General features: G+C 38.9%; 1 protein-coding gene across 2 annotated transcripts; it reads right to left on the bottom strand.

Annotated features, from left to right (window-relative positions):
* Positions 1–223: 223 nt before the first annotated feature.
* tgs1 (trimethylguanosine synthase 1) lies at positions 224–20,002 on the bottom strand. Of its 2 annotated transcripts, none has more exons than XM_041804090.1 (15): positions 19,778–20,002; positions 19,601–19,668; positions 17,559–17,674; positions 17,355–17,445; positions 17,018–17,095; positions 14,486–15,025; positions 13,798–13,921; positions 11,978–12,064; positions 10,609–10,765; positions 8,216–8,549; positions 7,924–8,088; positions 5,256–5,402; positions 4,081–4,297; positions 3,490–3,568; positions 224–1,302 (listed from the first exon to the last, which is right to left on the bottom strand). In XM_041804090.1, exons 1-15 carry the CDS (start codon positions 19,888–19,890, stop codon positions 1,186–1,188), a joined length of 2,433 nt encoding a protein of 810 aa, XP_041660024.1. In that variant the 5' UTR covers positions 19,891–20,002; the 3' UTR covers positions 224–1,185. The 2 variants fall into 2 exon arrangements, with proteins under 2 accessions (XP_041660024.1, XP_041660026.1); XM_041804092.1 differs by having other exon boundaries at positions 19,783–19,905.
* Between the last annotated feature and the right edge of the window lie 360 nt (positions 20,003–20,362).

Below are 20,362 nucleotides of genomic sequence, written 5' to 3'. Positions count from 1 at the left end.
GTTGGTATGATGATCTTTTTATGAAATGCTGTGTTAGTTTTACTCCAGATGTAACGGGACACACCTTCCAAAAGTTTAATTTTTGTCTCAGCAGACCATTTTATATTTTTGCAGAAGTCTTAAGATCATCAGGACATTTTTAGTCAAACGTAAGATGAGCCTTTGTGTTCTTTTTTTGTCTGCAGTGGTTTTGGCCTTTGAACTTTCCCATGGATGCCATTTTTGCCCAGAGTCTTTCTTATTGTTGATTCATGAACTCTGACCTTAACTAAGTTAAGTGAGGCCTGCAGGTCTTTAGATGTTCTGGGTTCTTTTTTACCTCCTGGATGAGTTGTTGATGCACTCTTGTAGTTATTTTGGTAGGCAGGACACTCCTAGGAAGGTGCACCACTGTTCATTTTTCTCCATTTGTGGACAATGGCTCTCACTGTGGTTCAATGGAGTCCCAAAGCCTTAGAAAATGGCTTCAACTGATAGAAGTCTGTATCATTGACCTTTATACCATTAGAGGGACTTTACATACTTAAATTAGTTGTTAGAAATTCAATCCATCAACACTGACTGCTAAATCACTGCTCTACATCGATTTTACATTGAGATTTCTTTTCATTTTGTTTGACTGATATTTAAAACTAATGTAATCGATTCAGAAAATCAGCTACTAATTATCGTACAGTATGTACTCCATTATTAAACTGTTTGATCAGTTGACATAATCTTTAACTGCGGTGCAGTAGTGAAACCTGAACCAGGTCTGAAACTTCAGTGTAATCAGAATGAGTCTTATTATAAACAATGAAGATGACAAACAGCTTTATGAAAACTCTTTATTAACTCCTATGTACAATTGAAACACAATAGAAAAAAATATTGTAAAAGTCTCATACCAACAGTCTTTCTCAAGTTTTCACTAAATGTGAGGGATTTATAAAACCAACAGCAGTAACTCAGACTTCCAGTGGCATCAGAAACTGTTCTGTGATCATTAGACTAATTTATAAAATATATTCATTTAGAAACAACAAAATCCTCATGAATAAAAGCAGAGAAGATGACTGTGTAAATAAATACATAATATGATCTCTAGCTGTCATTTAGAATGTTTAAAATTTGAGAAATAAAGAAGGAATATATTTTTGTTCCATTCAAATAAGGTCCAGGACAGAAGTCCCCTTTTTGCTGGAGTTACTCTGTGTCTGAATTGATCAAGCTGCCAAAGTAAGCGGTCACCGTCTTCAGTTTGTTGTTCAGGAGGTTCTGCTCCACTTCCACTTTGCCTCCAGGACTGGCGAGAGAGGCTATCTGTGGAGAGACATTAAAAATCTCAACTGCAGCCAGGACAGGGTCCCTGAAAAACCCAGAGATGGGCCCTCCCCAGCAGGGATTTATTAATATCAACACGTTTGTTGGATCAGCATTGGTGCTAGCATACTGGCTAACAGTTGGGTCCTGATGATGGAATAATCTACTCCTGCTACTTTTTAACCCCTTATTACAAAATTTTCCCACCCATTTTTCTACTTCCACCTATAACCAGTTTTTGCCATTTACAACCACTTTTTGCAATTTCTATTTGGCACTATTATCCCATTTTAGTCACTTTTAACCCATGTTTGCTGTTTTTTCCCCTTTTTCCAACTCATTTGCTATTTTAGGCCACTTCTTGCCCGTATCAAGAACTTTTATTTCACATTTTTTGCTACTGTTTCGCCTTTTCCCATTTTGCTACATTCTGCATATTTTGTACCACTTAGCCCAATTTTTACTGCTTTCATCTATTTTTTGCCTCTGTTTTGCCACTTAACAGCTATTTTTTGTCACTTTTTGCCCTTTATCAACACTTTTTTTGCAAGTTTTAGACATTTGTTTGCTGCTTATGTCCCATACTTCTACCAATTTTGCTGCTTTTGGCCTGTTTCTGCCCTTTTTTTGCTACTATTAATCTCTAATCGCAACTTTTCATCAATTTTTGCCACTTTAAATGCATTTTTGCTGCTTTATTCTTGCCATTTTTACTCATTTTGTCCCCTTTTGTCATTATTTTGACAATTTTTGTAACTTTTAACACTTTTTGCTGCATGCTGCTCATTTTGCATCAGTTTACTAATTTGACCAATTTTTGCTGCTTTCTGCCCATTTTTGCTAACCTTGCAAAGCAGAATGATTCGCCCATATTTGTGTTTCTCACTGGCGAATCCATCTTGCAACGCTCCCGTCTGAACCGTTTGGGCCCGGTTAGAAAGTGACAGGACCTATCAGAGATGAGGGGCAGTACTTTTAGGTGCGGCGGAGTCGTGATGTAAACAAGCAGCAACAAGAAGCCGGAGCAATTATGGCGGATGACATTAGCGAGATGCTGCTAAAGCGTCAGTTTAATCAATACTTGACGACATTTCTTCATTGAAAGAAGAACAAAGAACAGCAGTGAGTTGTGTTCTTTCCAAAAATGACAAAAGTTGTCTACTGACATGTCTACAGCCACCATGGTTTGTGTTATACAGTTCTATATGGAATTTATTACTCGGTAGCGGCGATGACGTCACATGTTTTGTTGCTCTGATTGGCCCGTAAAGATGTGACGGACAGAACATTCATCCAATCACCCTCCAAATTGTTTTCTTTCAAATCCTCTGCCCTTTCCCAAACCCTGTATTTCAAAGGTTTTCCAGATGGATTTGTTTGACACATCCATCTGGAGTGTCAGGTTACCTTTTTGCTGCATTCTGCTCATTTTGTCCCACTCTGACCAATTTTTGCTACTTTCAGCCCATTTTATGTTATTTTTTTTTCCACTTAACAGCCATCTTTGCCACATTGCTCTGTCTCCCCACCTTTTTTTTTTTCCAGTTTTAAACTTTTGTTTGCTGCTTTTGGTCCATACTTCTCCTTTTTTGCCACTTTTCTACCCCATTTTTGTTGCTTTTCATCAATTTCTTCCACTTTGTTTTGTCACTTGCCAGAGTGACCAACACAACCACGTTGGCTGACTTGTAATAAATGCTGCTTGAAGAATGAGATGCCATTCCACAGCAGTGTGTGACCAGGTTGATGACCAGCATGAGGAGGAGCCAGGCTGTTGTGGCTGTGTATGGTTCTTCCATACACTACTGAGGCTCCTGTTTGATAAATAAATAAATAAATTGTTAAATTGCCAATGTGTCTTGTTTCTTCAAACTTACATCATCCAATCCACCAAACACCAAACAAGAGTCAATGGGAAAATAATCTGTTTGGCACTGGCAGAGAAGATTTGGCAAGTTTTTCAGGGATGCAACCCACATACTCAGCTCTGCTGCTCATCCCACAAATGCATGATCCTTATAAGTGTGACACCACTTTAAAGGGAAATAAACAGGCTTTCTAACAGTATGAGATTTATTGCCCCTAAGCATCGTTAGAACAAAGGAATCTACAATCTACCAAACACAGATGTCCTCACTGTTTGTGCTAAGTTCACATAACTAGGAGAAAGCTGAAAAGAGTACTGACCTGGTCTATATCAGCATTTCGGGGCAGAAAGTAGACGATGTTGTCTGATATCAGTTTGGCCAGGTGGAAAATCTTAAATGTGTCTGCTGTTAAGGAAGATGTCAGCAGTTCTTACAAATAAATTTAACTTAAAAATACTTTAAGTTGTAAACATTGATGACTGTAGAATAATGTGTTAATAGTCCTTGTAGAGATCACAATAATACCATTTCATGTAGACCTGTGCAGTGCTACAGAACAGCAGATGTCTCTAATAAAGGGCTGGTGTGTGGGGGGCCCTGTAGTCCAATACTGAGCCAACAGGACAAAAAAAATATCTGAAAGGATTAAATCTTAAAATCTGGTGATTTAAGGTAAAAAGAATTAAATAATAATATAAAATCAGGTAATTCAATCTTAGTTTTAATGCAGGTTAAATCTCCAATCTGCGCTGTTTAAAACTTTTGAGTAGGACTAGGATAACTTTGAACCAAAATTCTAATCCCAGTAGAAGGTTGGATGTAGACCAGATTACAGGAAAAGAAACATCATAAAACTATGAAACTGTCATTACAGCTCTAACACCACCCACTGCTTTGAATCAAAGGATATCCATCAGGCTCCATCATGGTCCTGATGTCAAACACCTCAGCAGTCAGGTAGTCCGGCCCTCCCCATGGTGGTGAAAGAAAGACCACATCGCCACAGAGGTGGGGTGCCAGCTGAAGGAAGTCCCCTTGCACAAAGTCGATTAAGTGGGCCACGTTGTAAACTGTTGCGTTGTGCCGTGCCAAATCTAATCTCACCGGGTCGATATCAATAGCCAGGACTACCAGACACAGGCGGACACAGAACGGAAAAAAGTAGAAAACAGGACAATGAGTGGACAGTATTTTACTCTAACACTGAATATTTACACATAAAGATGGATCAGTTTAAAGTTTTGAGCAGAACTCATGAGAGAATCAACAGGTTAAAACAAAAATTAAAACACAGGGGCAGCTCAGAGGCTCACAGTCATCCAAACTAGATCTCCATAAAAACAATCTGAATCCACTTGGAAGAAAACCTCCACCCTCCTCTTCTAATCATCCTCTCAGCTGACAGGAGGATCAGGACTGTCACATCCATTTCCCGAGAGGGGCGTGGTAAGGGGAAGAGTAAGACAGCTCATTAACATTTAAAGCCACTGACACAGAAACAGCTCATTCTGAGCAGAGCTGAAACAGAGGGGTTTTTGGACATACAATAATCCTAAATTACAGTGTTTTTTCAGCAAAAACCTCACAGGCATGTTTTAGGGACCTCTGAGAGCAATATAAACTTGTCCTAAAAAGGTAAAATATGTCCCCTTTAAAACAACGAGAAACACAACTGCATATCTCTGTTAAAATGAACAAAGATGTTTGACTTTTATGAAGCATTTATCTTTTCATTCATTCCTAAATTTTATCTGCAGTCACAAATCATTTATGATCCTCTAGAGAACACTGATTATGAATTGCAGCTACACAAATAAAGCTTAATAGTGTATTTTATGATACAGTTTGATACTGCAATCAGTCAAAGAAATAATTATGGATTCACCACAAATGCCAAATAACCTTTTTCACTTCTACAAGACTGTCTCCACACATGTGGATGAAAATGCATGTTTCCCCCTGTGCATGTGTGGGCTTCTCTGAGTACTGTCACTGCAGTCAGTATCATTAAGTGTTGTGGTGTCATGAAAACTGGGTGGGTTATAAACCAACAGAAGTACAGGAGGATCCATAAAGAAATAATACCTCTCTTTCCAGTGAGTGCAAACTGGATGGCATTTCCTCCAACCCCACAGAAGGCATCTATGATGAGATGGGAGTCAGGGAAGCTGTGCTCCACCCTGAGGGCGATGTGCTCAGCGATCCTCTCCGGGGTCACAGAGAACCAGCCCTCTGAAACACACAACCATGTCATTGAGGTTCTGGGACAGTTTCCAGCATTATAAGTCACCTTAGTCAAACCTAGAGGGTATTTCAATCCCACTGAGGAAGACATGATTGTGTTCGGATATCCGATCCAAATCCCAAACTTCAACATAAACTTATCCAGCCCAACAGATTCCTCTCAATGAACTGTGCCAGTGTTAGTTGTGATCCTTACTCACCGACAGAAATTTAAATATTTGTGCAAAATATACTGTGCCTATTAAAAGTATTCACTCCCTTGGATGTTTCACGTCTTTATTGATTTTATAAATCAATAATAAAATATGTAAGGTTGAATTCACAGCTGTATAATTATTCACCCCCTTTGAAGTGACTGATATAATTCAACAGAGGTCCAGCCAGTTGGTGCAAGTAGTCTCACAATTAGTGAACTGGGGATCACCTGAGTGCAGTGAATGTATCTCAAGTGATTGTAGACTAAAGACACCTGTGTCTGGAAGGTCCCGTCACTGGTTAATCAGTATTCCTGGCTACCATTACACCATAAAGACAAAAGAACACCCCAGCAGCTCAGAGAAAAGGTTATTGAAAAGTAGGTCAGGGGTTTAAAAAAAAAATTCTAAGGCACTGAACATCCCCCAGAGTTCAGTTAAATCCATCGTGAAGAAATGGAAGGAAAATGGCTCATGAGTAAATCTGCCTAGATCAGACCGTCCTCACCATGCAAGAAGGAGACTAGTGAGAGAGGCCACCAAGACACCTATGACTACTCTGAAGGAGTCAAAAGCTTGAGCAGCTGAGATTGGAGAGACTGCAGACAACAACTGTTGACCAGGTTCTTTACCAGCTGTTTTCTCTTTACCAGTAGAGTGGCAAAGAGAAAACAACTGTTGAAGAAAACTTGGATTAAATCTGGACTAGAGTTTGCCAAAAGGCACGTGGAAGTCTCCATGGTCAAGATGAAGAAAGTTCTTTGGTCTGATGACCAAAGTGACCAAAATGGAGCTTTATGGCCATCAGACAAGACGCCAAACACTGACATCACCACAAACACACCATCCACACTGTGAAGCACAGTGGTGGCAGCATTATGCTGTGGGAATGCTTCTCAGCAGAAGACCCTGGAAGGCTTCTAAAGGGAGAGAGTGAAATGAATGCAGCAAAATATAAGAAAATCATAAAGGAGAATCTTATTCAGTCTGAAAGAGAACTACTGTTTGGGAGAAGATTAATTTCCCAGGAAGACAATAACCCGAAGCATACAGCAAAAGCTACACAGAAATAGCTTAAAATCAACAAGATGAATTTTCTGGTCTTTATAACTTATTTATAAAATCAATAAAATGGCAGGTGAACACTTTTTTATAGGCACTGTACACAGAGTGGAGGAGTTTTGCTGCAGTTTTTGATAAATAAACAATAAATTATTTGATAGTGTTTGTCTGGGACTTGTTTATTTTGTTGTGGTTTTAAACTTTTTGGTGTCATTTTTTTTTTTTTTTAAATAAACATCAATTCAAACCAGCTGTTCCCAATCTTGGGGCAGGGACCTAAAATGAGCTGCAGACCACTTTTTTCTTGGGCTGTCAACAGGAAGAGTACATTGCCTAGAAATCACCTACAATTATTTCTTCTTAATTAAAATGTCATTTGAATTGTTGTTTGTAAAACACAACACAAAATTAAAAACAAAATTATTTCATGTGAGCAGTGACACCTACATTCACTCTCTGGTTTGACTGCATGCTGAGAAAAAAGTAAACAGCGCCTGATTCTGAATAACATTTAAAATAGCATTTTCCAAAATAAAAGCATGGAAGTCAGTGAAAGAGCTTACTGCCTCTTCAGGGGACAAAAACATTAAAAGCCTTGACTTCTGTGTTCCATCTTGTTATTTTTATTCACTCTGTAATGCGTAGCAAGCTCACCCTTTTCCGTAGTAACAATTTTGTCAGAAAATTCCATAAGTTACCTTTTTTTCTTTCAAAATAAAAGTCTGGTTTTATCTGGTTGTATTCAATTTAGAAAGTAAAGAAATATGAGCTAAAAAAAGGTCTACAAAATAAAAAAAATGAAACATTTCTTAAGAAAATCTTTTAGTTTAGAAGCTGTCTTTAACGGGGTTACCAACAAATCCTGTTTTATTTTCCACTTATTTGACTGCCTTTCTCAAAAATAAGACTTTTCTTTAATTAAACTAACTAGCAGTGTATAAAATGTATTTAAAAAAAGTTCCACGTGACTACAAAATCAAAACTCTACTGTGAAATGATAAAATCAAGAGACAGAAGTCCAAAAAGAATATGAAATATTATAAAATTCAAAGGAAATCAAAGGAAAAAACAGGGATTTGGATTTTGAGCTAAAACGTTTGTGAACTTAAACTGTAAATTTAAACTGTATTGATAAAAAACAATCCTGTCTTCATCTATTTCTCATTTGAAATACATCATTATTTTCTTTCCCCAGCCATTTAAAGGCTTCTCTATATTGTTTGTTTAGGTGTGCATGTGAAGTGCAGACTGACCTCGGTCCAGCTTGATCCCTTCATCGAAGCGAGAGAAGAGTCTGTAGCGTTGAGCCCAGTATTTGGCAAGCTCTGGTTCAGCTGCCATCTCCTCTGGGATTTGCTGCTTCATTCTTTGCTTTCTTTTCTTCTTTGTTGGTTTCTGTTTTTCCTGCATGCTTAACTCTACACACAGACACACACACACACACACATTCTTCATCACTACACTGCAACAGCTACCACCAAGACTCTCTTTTCTCAAACTGGAACCTTTACACCTTTAGGACCTTTTATCAGATGCTACACTTACCACTGCTGTCATCAGGTGCATCAAGCAGGAGAAAATCAGGAGTTTCTAAACATACTAATTGTCTCCCAGGTTGTTTTTCTTCTTCCCCCTCCTCCTGCTCCATAGTCCAGATTGAAGAGTGAAAGGAGGATGGAGGAGGAGTGGAAGTACAAGAACTCTCTCCTTCAATCCCTTCCTCTATTCTTCCCTTAGGAGTCTTCTCCTCCTCTCTCCCTCTCTTCTCCTCCTGTGCCGCCGCTTCACAAAGAAATGAGGGATTATCTTCAGGTTTTAGTTCCTTTACTCCTCCAGTCTCACCTTGGGCATATTGGTTCTTTTGAAGAAAGTCTTTGACCTGTGAGAAAAACAAAACAGTCTTCTTTTAATTCATGATTGCACACCTGCAGCCGGCCAGTGTAGTCAGCTTAGAAACCCTTCAATTCATGCTTGTTTTTTAAAAAAGTTAGTGTTGTTTACTTGTATGAGAGCAGAAAATGGTTTCTTTTATAACTTAGACCATCAATTTCTGTAAAGAAATGGTTGATTTGAGAATCAAATGAAGTCAAAAATATATATTTTGTAATCTTTACATTTAGATTGATAATTTAAATGAGTGCTGTAGTGATACATCATGACTTAGAGGTAGGAAACAGCTTCAGAGTGTTATTCTACCAAATACAGTGTTTAACACTGTTATACACAAAAACTATGCAGGAGTGCATGTACAAAATGACTTACTGAAGGCCAATGATCCCTGGCGTGACTGTGTTTACACTTCTCAGTTTACTTTTAGGTTTTCTCTCTGTGTAAATAACCCAGATTTTTGGGTTATTTATGCAGAGATGTGGACCAGTGTTTCCCAACATTAAAAGGTTTATTCAATCACCATGACTGATACAGAATAAGAGGGGGATCTGGGGGTCTCCGACCCCGCTTACACCCTAGTGGCAGGGCTGACACACACAGACAGGTACAGGCAGTGCAGCTGTAAATGCTGTTAACTGTTAATGCTGTTAACCTGGACAAGTATTCAGCAAAAAACAATTTAAATTGAAAAATTTGCTAGAAAACAAAGATGGGATGAATACACTTCTAAGGAAATGTGCTTTCTAAAATTAAAGACCTCTAACAGGTAAAATTAAGATGTTTTAAGACTTTTTATGGCTTTAAATTTCAAAAATCCAATTTGAGACTTTTAAAGACTTTTCAAGGATCCTTGGGAATCTCTTTGACCTCTGCAAACCTTGGGGTTTGTTGCACATTAGGCTTGCAACAGCCGCTAAATCACTACTTCAGATCCATGCATAGCTGAGTTATTAACTATGTCCTGTTTCTTAAAAAAGGGAATCTGAGGGCTCGCCATGGCCACACTCTGAGTTTTGTACATGATCTGAATAACTTCTCATCATTCAGACCTCCTCTAGTTACTAGCCAATTTTCACTTATGTCAGAGTAACACCATAGGAGGAGTTAATCTTCAAAGGACCCCTGGAAATAGCCACACTTCGTTTCAAAATGACAGACTTCCTGTTTATGAGCGTAGACATTTTCTTTCATCTCCTGAAGCTGCATATGTCCAGCAAAATTTATTCATGTAAGTAGAATGGCAGAATTTTTAGCTAGGTTTAGGTGTGCTATCAAACCAATTTCCATCATCCATGTTGGACAGCTATAAAATATCAAATTTTTCACCATACCTGAAGCATGTGCCAAGTTTCCGAGTTATTGAATATGTTAAAGCCTTCAGATTTGAGAAAACTCACGTAAGGCCAAAGTCCTAGGATTTCAATAGGGTCCTCTGCATCCTCTGTGTTCAGGCCCAAATAAAAAACTTCCAGTAGTTCAAGAGTTATGACTTTAACTTGACCACAGAAAAAGGAACTTACTGAGATTAGATTAGATTGGATTTTATCGGATTTATTGGATTTTATTTTATTTTATTGTTCCAAAGGGGGAAATTCATTTTCACAGCACTGAACATATCCAGACAACAACACAGACAGCAAAAAATCACATCATTAATCACACCACAAATCACAGGTAAACAAAACGTATGCATTCAGCGCGACCTGTTATTTAAAGCAGCAATGGCTGCGGGGATCAGGCTTTTCCCAAGGCGAGCCCTTTTGCACTTTAGTGTCCTGTACCTATGCCCCGAAGGCAGTGTTCCTTATATGTACTTTAATTTTTGTTTTTTTAACTTAAATCACATCACAATTGATGTGCCAATACTGTCAGGCCAACACAAAATTAAACTCCCTCTACAGGCAGAGTAAGGCACTGCTAGATATTTTCTAAAGGCAATGATCAGTTGATGAATAACATGGTTCACTATTGACACATATAGGAACGATAGTATTTCAGTGAGTTTCTGTGTACTGTCATGGCTCTTTCAACACTTAAACACACTTTACCTTGCAGAGAGTGGTGCTCATCTGGGGCGCTGTGTTGCTGCTATCCGTCTCAGAGAATCTGATGTGTTTGTTGACGCTGCAGACTGCTCTCTTCTTCTGCCACTTCCTCTGACTCTTCTGATCATCTCTGCCTTTAAATTTTAGTACACTGTAAAACCTGAGACATAAAAACAACCTCATGTGCATGTGAACAGTCATTTTCATAATGCTGCATCTCTTCCAAGATTAAGAACTACAGTGAACTGAATATGAAAACTTGTGCAGTGAAACTTTGTTGGACAATGTTTACTGTCTTTCAATATAACCAAACTTTCCACAGATTCACTCAAACACAGAGCGGGTTCTTTTTTGAGAAAAAGAGTCTGTCTGACGTTCTTTGACCAGATGGCATCACATTTGATGGGTTCTGCATAGAAAAACTCTACCAAAAGGCCATATACTGGGCTGTTTACAACTACACGTGGCATTCAAAGTGGCAAAATATAAACATTCTGAATTCTTTGGCGACTTCTGTGCCCAAAAAGTAGTGAAATATTCAGTCGATGAAAATATAGTTTAAAAAACTCACAGAGTTCAAAGAATCAAGTATAGTTCATTTCCACAGAGCGGTACAGTTTGGTTCAGTACAGTTTTGCTGTGGTTTAGCACATTGAACTCTGATCTTATATATAGATATTTGTCTCTTTTTAAGAGATCTGGATCATTTTTCTCAGGTCAGTAGAGCTGGTTGTTTGGCCCCCAAATGGCCTTTTTTGTTTAATCCCAGTTTGGCTTTTAAAATGTGGATTAAATAATGACAAAGGATGGAGGAAAGGAAACTGGTACTCAAATGGGAGCCATTGAATATATATTTGGTTGATAGTACATCACTGTTTCAATTAAAAGCATGCTTGAGAAAAATAAGGATATCTTTATATGTTGAAGGGGCTCAGCTAGCCTCTTAGCTCAGTACAAGACTCCTCTAGACTCTTGTCTTATCTGGCTAGACGATGCTTTGAGGCCTGCATGATAAAGAAAATTGTGACTTTTATCACCTCCACACCAGGTAAATCATTTAAACTATGATGAAAATCACTTTTTTGTAAAGTGTAGGGATTTTTTTCTATGTAGAAATTTTCTGATGTTAACTGCACTGTACAGGTCCATTTAGAGCTGTAAAGTACTAACTTTCCACTCCTTCCCATTGACTTCTAATGGGAGTCCCCACTTCCTCACCCCCAACGGACATTCTGGATCCTGTTAGAACAAATAACTTATAACGGCTCAGTACATTCCTAATAGATGTACCGAGTTTTAGACAAAACTGCACAGCCAGTCATCTGGATGCAGCTAACATTAAAACACAGCAGGGATAATAGATCAGACTTACTGAGGGTTAGAGTTGTGTTTGAGACCCAGTTTGCTCCAAGCCTCTTCTGGTGTCAGATTTGGGGTTTCCTCCACATCCAGCTCATGACTGCAGCCAGAATGAAAATGTCAAAGATTTAAGCATGACCTACCTTAGTCTTCAGTTTTTGCTATTTAAATCTCATGCAACAAAGAAAAATGTTCTTCTTGAGGACATTCATTTTGCTCAAAAAGCAGATGGATTTGCAAGACTCCATCTCCATCATCAGACAAATCCATACTGAAAAGCTCCAACCCACACTGTTTCTGCTAAACCAAACAGAGCTCGGACCAATCAGCAGCTTTTGAGGACAACAAGGCAGTAGCTATGGGCGGGGTTAAGCTGGGCTTGAAGCCACCAGCAATGGCTCCCGCCAATGCAGCAGTTAGCTAGGGTGTAGCGATCATATAAGGCAGTTTTATCAGAACTGGGCCACATTTCTTTATTAAATAAAAAAGCAAAGAACAGCACTGAGTGCTATTCATGAGGGAAAAGATATCTTTGCTCTTCTTCTGATCTGTCTTAGCATGAGTTTGCAATTGTTACAGGTGGTTGAGTTATGCTGTAAGCTGCTGTATACAATAGCTGCTACTGCTAAAGCGATTAGCTTTATCAAAACAAGAACAAAGAGGCACACTGAAAGCTTCTTTTGGTAGAGAAAATGTTTTCACTCTTCTCCTGACTGTTCCCAAGTAAGGTTTTATCCTAATCATAATCCACTGTTCTCAAACTAAGGCAGTGTTCGCTTCAGTTTGTCATGGCCATGTGCATGATTACAACCTAATTCTCATCATGAATGTGACAGAACATTCGTCCAATCACAGGCTGAAAGTTATTGTAAAGTCCTGCCCTTCCTAAACACTCCTTGGGAGCTTTTCCAGATGAATGTGAAACAGATATATGAAGCAGTCTATCTGGCATGTCATGATATGTTTGAAAAAAAAAAAAAAAAAAAAAAATTAACTCCAGGAGATTTCAAAGCAAAATTTGTAAATCACTACATTTCAGCCATTTGCTCAAAACGCTGAAATCAACTACAGACAGTAAATCATTATTTGCTAATTTTCATTAAAAACATGTGATTAGGATATAAAAAATGTTTCCAGACACTCGTCACCAAAACTGATCACCTGTGGTTCATACTCGGTGTAATTATATTGGCTATATAGGAAAGCACTCACATCATCAGCCTACCCCTTGACCTTATGAACAGAGCACAGCGGCCTCGCTGAGGAGAGACAAAATCCTTCATTTGGCTCAAATCTCTGTTATGATGCTTCAAATGATCCATAGACCACTGTGGCTGATAGATTTGGCAAATTTACCTCACAAAGAACAAAAAAACAACATTTAACTGACTGTTAACTTTCAATGAAGGCAGTGACTTCAGCTAACAACAGACTGTACTGAGATGATCTGCTCTGTGATTTAATACTGTAGTGTTAGAGGGGTGGGGTTATTCCCTCCTGTGGGCTCTTAACATCACCAGTCCACATATTAGCCCCGCCCACATTACACCCAGCCAGGAAAGAGGTGAAAAACTTTCTAACGGTCTCAATCCAAAATTCAGTCACATCTTTACAGCAACCATATTCAAACATATCTAGTGTGTTAAAACAAAAACTTTGGGTTTCACTTTAAATGGTCTTAAATAAATAGAATTAATACAGTATGTTCCAAGATTTTTTCCTTTTTTTCTTAATTTTCTCTGAAAAAATGCAGGTTGAAACCAGATTAAGTTCCCTATTTTGCATAAAAGGTAGATTTTTAGACATTTAGTACACACACATATGCAAACTCACCTGCGTTTGACTTTAGCATGTCCTCTCCTTGGATGTTTGTCATCACCGTCACCTTCTTCTTCTCCTGACTTATTCTCTGAGTCGTGCGCTCTGTCAGAGCGGTGGGAAATCTGCTGCTGGGAATCTGAGTCGAACACACAAGAAATTTAACAGCACAACTGTCTCCACATCTACAATAAGCAGCACACATAAATCCTAGGGGCATGTTTAATGCAAAAACTGTTGGAGGGAAATCATCAGTCCCCTCTGTGGTGAAATCACCAGTTAGTTTTGGTCAAGAGAATCAGTTTCAGCTTCTAATAATAAAATGGTAGAGATGCACAATATTGGATTTTTTTTCAATATTTAATACACTGATATTTCTAACTCATTTAGCTAATACTGATCCTGATATATGCAAACATTTTATATAAACATTATATATAAAACTAGCACAGGTAAAAACAAGCTTCATCTGCCTTTATTAAAATTTTGAAAGTAAGATTCAAATATTAACTGCCCATATTTAAGCCTAAGGAAACTCATTGATTTATTTGGTAAAATTTTCTGTATTTTTTTCATATCATTACATATCTCATAGCAAGAAAATGTATTGTAATGTAACATGTTTCCAGTATTGTTCAATGCTAGCTTCAAAGTTTCTCTAAAGAGAGAACTTTCAGTGAGGCCTCACTCACACACTTACTACCTTTCTGTTCAGCTGCGCTTTTCTGTGAGGTGCTAGCAGGTCTCTTGCGGTCGTTCCCGCCATCAGAGGGCTCACCAGAGCCACCGATTACATTCCTATCCGCTACAGACACATGCTGTTTGCCTGTTGAGTCAGTCCCATCAGCTTTTAACGTGCAGTTCTGCTCAAGCAAATCATTTAATTTGTCAATATCCTTGGCGCCTGTTCCCTCTTGTCTTTGTAGGCCTTCGGCTGCGCTCAGTCCATCTGTCCACTCCTTTGTGCATGTCTCTGTGCTGCAACTGGTCCCCCCAGCTGATTCCTCTTCATCCGTGTTGCCTGTGCAGCTTGTTAGATCAGTAGTCCAGCCCTGTGCTGCCCAGAATGAGTACTGCTCCCAGTAGTAGTAGTACGTCTCTGCTGCATGACTGTCCCATGCAGCTTGTGTGTCTGGGTCGTCCCAGGGAGCAGCTGCTGTTCCAGGATCTCCTGCAGACACAGGATCAGGTTCTGGATGCTTCTCCAGCCAGCTGTTCCAGAGTAAAGTTTCACCTTGTTGAGCTACAAGAGATAGACAGAGAATAAATGAAAACTGAAAGGGTTCACCTGGACTTAACTCTGGATACACCACCTTGTATCATGTAACACATAGTCTGGACCTGGGAGCTTAAGTCAAGATGTTATCTGAAAAATTAAGGATAAGCTTTAGACCAGTGGTTCTCAACAATACATCCATCATAACATGTTATTTCAATGATAACAAGTATATTTGGGTATTTTTCTTGAGATCTAAACCTGTCTGACTGAGGAAAACAAAGTTGGTTTTCATATTTTAATGTTTCAGTTTCTCAGAATCTCAAAAAATAACTTCAATTTACATTTTATCATGGCAAATGAAAAGAAAAATGTATGCTAGCGTGCTCATGCTGCACAATTGCCTGGTCAGGCTCTGCAACTGCACAACCAAATAAAAAGCAGGAATTTTTCTTGTATCAAGCAGCACTTGACAGGTTTATAAAAATTCCTGCAGAAATGCCCTCAAGCTTACAACAGTGCCACTATTGCACTTTGTTGAAATATTTTTATTTTTTAAAAAAGCAAAAAGTTTTTGAGAAAATGTTGAGGTATTTTGAGAACAGTGCTTTAAAAACTTAAGGCTTTGGGGGATTTTGTACTTCTTAATATTTGTATGTTTTAAGTTGAGAGAGTCACACTTCAAAGCCATCATTATGTGCTGCATTTTTCTTGATCCCATCAGAAATGAAAAAAATGTACCTTTAGCATTGCCACACTTGAAGATTTTTGTATCTTTATATATAAAGATATAATCTAGTAACACTCACTGGCCACTTTATTGGGTACACCTTGCTATTACCAGGTCGGACCCCCTTTTGCCTTCAGAAGTGTCTCAATTATTCGTGGCATAGTTTCAGCAAGGTGTTGTAAACATTCCTCAGAGATTTTGGTCCATATTGATGATAGCATCACACAGTTGCTGCAGATTTGTTGGCTCCACATCCATGATGTGAATCTCCTGTTCCACCACAACCAATGTTGAATTGAGATTTGGTGACTGTGGAGGCCACTGGAGTACAGTGAGCTCACTGCTATATTCAAGAAACCAGTTTGAGATGATTTGTGACATTGTGCATTATCCTGCTGGAAGTAGCCATCAGAAGACGGGTACACTGTGGTCATAAAGGGATGGACATGGTCAGCAGCAATACTCGCGTAGGCTGCGGTGTTAAAACGATGCTCAGTTGGTACTAAGGGGCCCAAAGTGTGCCAAGAAAAAAATCCCGCACACCATCACACCAACACCCCCAGCCTGAATTGTTGATACAAGGCAGGATGGATCCATGCTTTCCTGTTGTTCATGCCAAACTCTGACCCTACCATCTGAATGTCGCACTGAAATCAAGACTCATCAGACTAGGCAACATTTTCAAACCGTCTATAGTGCAATTATGGTGAGCCTGTGTGAATTGTCAGTTTCTTCCCCATTCTGATGCTCAGTTTGAGCTTCAGTAAGTCCTCTTGACCATGTCTACATGCCTAAATGCACTGAGTTGCTGCCATGTGATGGACTGATTAGCTATTTATCTTAACAAGCAATTGAACAGGTGTACCTAATAAAGTGGCAGGTGGATGTGTGGTCCAGTTATACTGTATCACCTTTAGAAGCATGCTAAGTGATAATATTTGAGCTCTCACGAAGGCTTTAGCCCAGGCTTCATATGAAGTTTCCTGGTGAAGATCTACACTTTAGCTTTGACATTTATCTCCTGAAGATTCAGGGGAGTTATCTCTGAACATTTTATAGAGCAACAATGACGCCTGCCACTTACTTCACGTTTCAGTGTAAAATTTTTAAGTTTGAGAGAGTTGGACGAGAAAGTGACTTATTTAAGAAACAGGAATAAAATCTCTTGTGTCTGCTGATCACATTTGGACAGCTCTGTAGTACAAGTGTTCACATTAACTATGTGTCTACTATAAGCCGCATTCAGACCTCACTTTGTTGTTTGAAAAGACCAAGTTTTTCAATTTTACCCCAGTAGGCGTCCCAGCCGGCATCTTGGCTCCCTCCTGTTCCTTGCTCAAGCAGATCACTTTCTTCCTTCTGATCAGCTAGGTAAGAGATAATAGGGCAGAGTTAAAAAACATCATGGTACGATTAAATGTACATATCAGTACCATAAACCTCATCAATTTAAACTAATGAAAAAGAGAAGGAATACAGCTGCTGACTGACTTTGCAAGTGTTTCCTATAATTATTGTAGATTTAACATTACAGCTGCTGCAAAACCATCTCCTTTAAGCTGAAGGCTTCAAGCAAATCCGTCTGAACCACTGCCACAGAAAAATAACATAAGCTTTATCTAATACTTGTGTCTTCTTTCTGTAGATCTTGTTCAGTTTCCTCCTCCTCACATGGTTCTTCCCAGCATGCAGCAGGCTTTCTGTTTGATTTTCTTCCCTGTCACATGACCACAAACATTAAAAAGTTAATCAGGGGATCTGCTCCAAACAGGTCAGTTTACTTTATTTCATCAAAGTGTGACTTTATCTTATGAGTGTAACTGAGCCCACCTCTGTTCTCTGATTGGAGGAGCTGGCAAATGCCAGGGGCAGACCCATGCTGACCATTAACAGGGCCTCTTCATCCAACCCCTGCTCCTCCTCCTCCTCCTCTTCATCGTCTGTTTCTATTAGCAGATAAAAATGTATTTGAATAAAGATATCCTTTCATAGACACTGATTTCACTTTGAAACCACCATGGGGTCAGCAAAATCGTGATAACAATTTTCAATCTGAATAACCTCTCTTAGCAAACATGAATTTTATTGATTTATACTGTAGAACAATATAGCCTTTTTCAAAATGTAAACCCCTTTTCTTAAAACAGAATGGCCTTTTTATTGGTGATGTTGATAATGTGGATGGACACACTGAACGAAAGGATTAGGAAAGTAATATCAGACTTCATATCTAAGCCATGATGTGCACAAATGTCAGGATGCCAGAAAATAAAGTAGAAGAAAGTGAGACAACTCTAATTAAAAAAATCAAATAATTGTGCAAAGACACAAAATAGAGTGGCAAAAATGGATTAAAGCGGCAAAGGATGGTTTAGAATAGCAAAACAAAGTGGCAAATATGGATGAAAAGTAGCAAACATTGGTTAATGGTGGCAAAAATGGTAAAATCAGCAAAAGCAGGTGAAAAGGGGCCAAATAAGGGGGGAAAATAGACTGAGCACAAAAAAGGTTCAATACTGGCAGAAAAGGGGCAAAATAACAGTGGCAAAAATGGGTGAAAAGCAGCAAAACTGGCCAATATGCCAAAGTGGTATACATAATGGGTATATTAAAGAAAAAAAGTGTAAATATGGTGGGAAAAAATGGGTGTGAAGTGGCAAAAAAATAGAAAAAAAATTGGCAAAGACTGGCAAAAATTGGCCAAAGTGGCAAAGTAGAACAGAATGAGCAGAATGCAGCATTTTTTTTTTCAAGTTAAAGTGGCAAGAATGGTTAAAATACAGCAAAAATGGGATAAGAGAGCCAAATCGAAGTGGTAAAAATGGTTTGTAAGTAGTATAGCAGTGGCAAAAATGGGCAAATAGGTGAAAAGTTGCAAAAAATGTCTGTTAAGTGGCAAAACAGTGTGAAAAAATGGGTGAGAAGTGGCCAAAAAAGTCACAAAAAATGGGCTAAAGGCACACATAAGATTTAGTACTGGCAGAAAAGTGGCAATAAATGGCTGCTGAGTGGGAAAAAAAGGGTTGGAAAATGTTGCTGAAAGGGGTTAAAAAGTAGCACGAGTAAATAATTCCTTCACCTTTACCTAAAAAATTAGGTAATCATTAGCCAGGACACTAGCACCAATGCTACTGCTCCAGCACACATGTATTGAAATCATCAATAAATCACAGCTGGCGAGGGCCCATTCTCTGGGTTTTCAGGGGCCCAGCCAATTCTGTGGGCAGGCTGGGGTATGAACAGTGTCTCTCTGCGTCCATCTCTTTGAGCCAGCTACAATGAGAGAAGGTTGTGTTTGACACGGCAGAGAGTGACCATTAATGAGTTTAGTGAAGCTCGAGGTTTCTGCTTATTTACAGGAGCCTTTGGTCCTGCTATTGTCTAAGTTCATTGGGCTTATTTCACCAATATCTTCTTAAGATTTAAAGGCTCAGATAGACATGTCTTTAAATGTTGTAGTGTGTAAAAACAGTTTACTTTCTCCATGCATTTCCCCATGAAAATAAACATTAAATAAGAAATGTATATTTCTCTTATTTTCTATACCAAACAGTTCTTTAGTTAAACCTATGTTGGATTCATGGCGTGTTCTCAATTAACCCTATTATTATTTTGGGTTACTTCATAAGTACAGGTACAAAAACACAACCCAGTTACAGTAATTTGAGTAAGAACCCCTAAATGCTTGGGTGCTCTCATGTGCAGCTTCTTCTCTGACATCTTTGAGCCCATTGTTGAGGATGACATTGAGATTGATTGTGAAGTTGTGCTGGCTCTGGCAACCCTGCAAACTTGCCTACACAGATGAAGCATCTTTAATTTCCCCCAGTAGAACCTCAGACACCCAGAGTCTACCTCTGTGGACAACATACCTCCAACTGTAGAGTCAGCCTGGTCTGTGCAGAGTAACCTATTATCGGATCTATACAGCTCCCGATCCCTAAACAGAGGCAGAAAACAAGAACAAACGATCATGATGACAACGGCATGGCTTAACTAATTGGTACATAACTGACTGTAACACAGCTTAAGTATGATGAGATTCTGACTGTACGAAGGCTCTGGAGCAGCGACAGTGAATGGTGTCCTCTGTCTCAGAGTGTCTCCTGCTGAAGAAGATGTCAGCCACCATGGTCACTCTGCTCCTCTCCAGCATCATCATCGATCAGCTCTCCGTCCTGGTACCAGCACTCACTGGGAGATAGAGCAGGTCTGCTTTAAAACAGCATGGGTAGAGGTTCGCTCCAAAATCACACTCCGCTCACAAACTCCAATGTTCCGGTTTCAGCTTTAACGTCGTAACTTCCGGGGATGTCTATTCAGAATAAAAGTATGACCAAGAAATGCAGGATTTCAAAACTAAACACGATGTTCACTGGTGTTTTTGGCAAGATCCAAACGATTTTCTAACAATTATGTTAAATTCAGTCACACTGAGTAAGTGGCCGAGAGCATTATCAACGTTTTTCCTTTAAAAATCTGAAAATCTCAAGTCACCCCAATCAAAATGTATTGATTAAAAAAAATAAACAATTCTACATCTCTATGAACGCCAGATGATTCATTTTATAATAGAATTAACAAGGCAAACCTCTAAAGTGGTGGTTCTCAACCTGTGGGTTGGGACCCAAAAG

This window comes from Cheilinus undulatus, linkage group 13 (genome assembly GCF_018320785.1).
Source record: "Cheilinus undulatus linkage group 13, ASM1832078v1, whole genome shotgun sequence".
Lineage (NCBI taxonomy): Eukaryota > Metazoa > Chordata > Actinopteri > Labriformes > Labridae > Cheilinus > Cheilinus undulatus.
The sequence above is the reverse complement of the archived record's forward strand: the minus strand, read 5'-3'. Positions and strand labels throughout refer to the sequence as shown.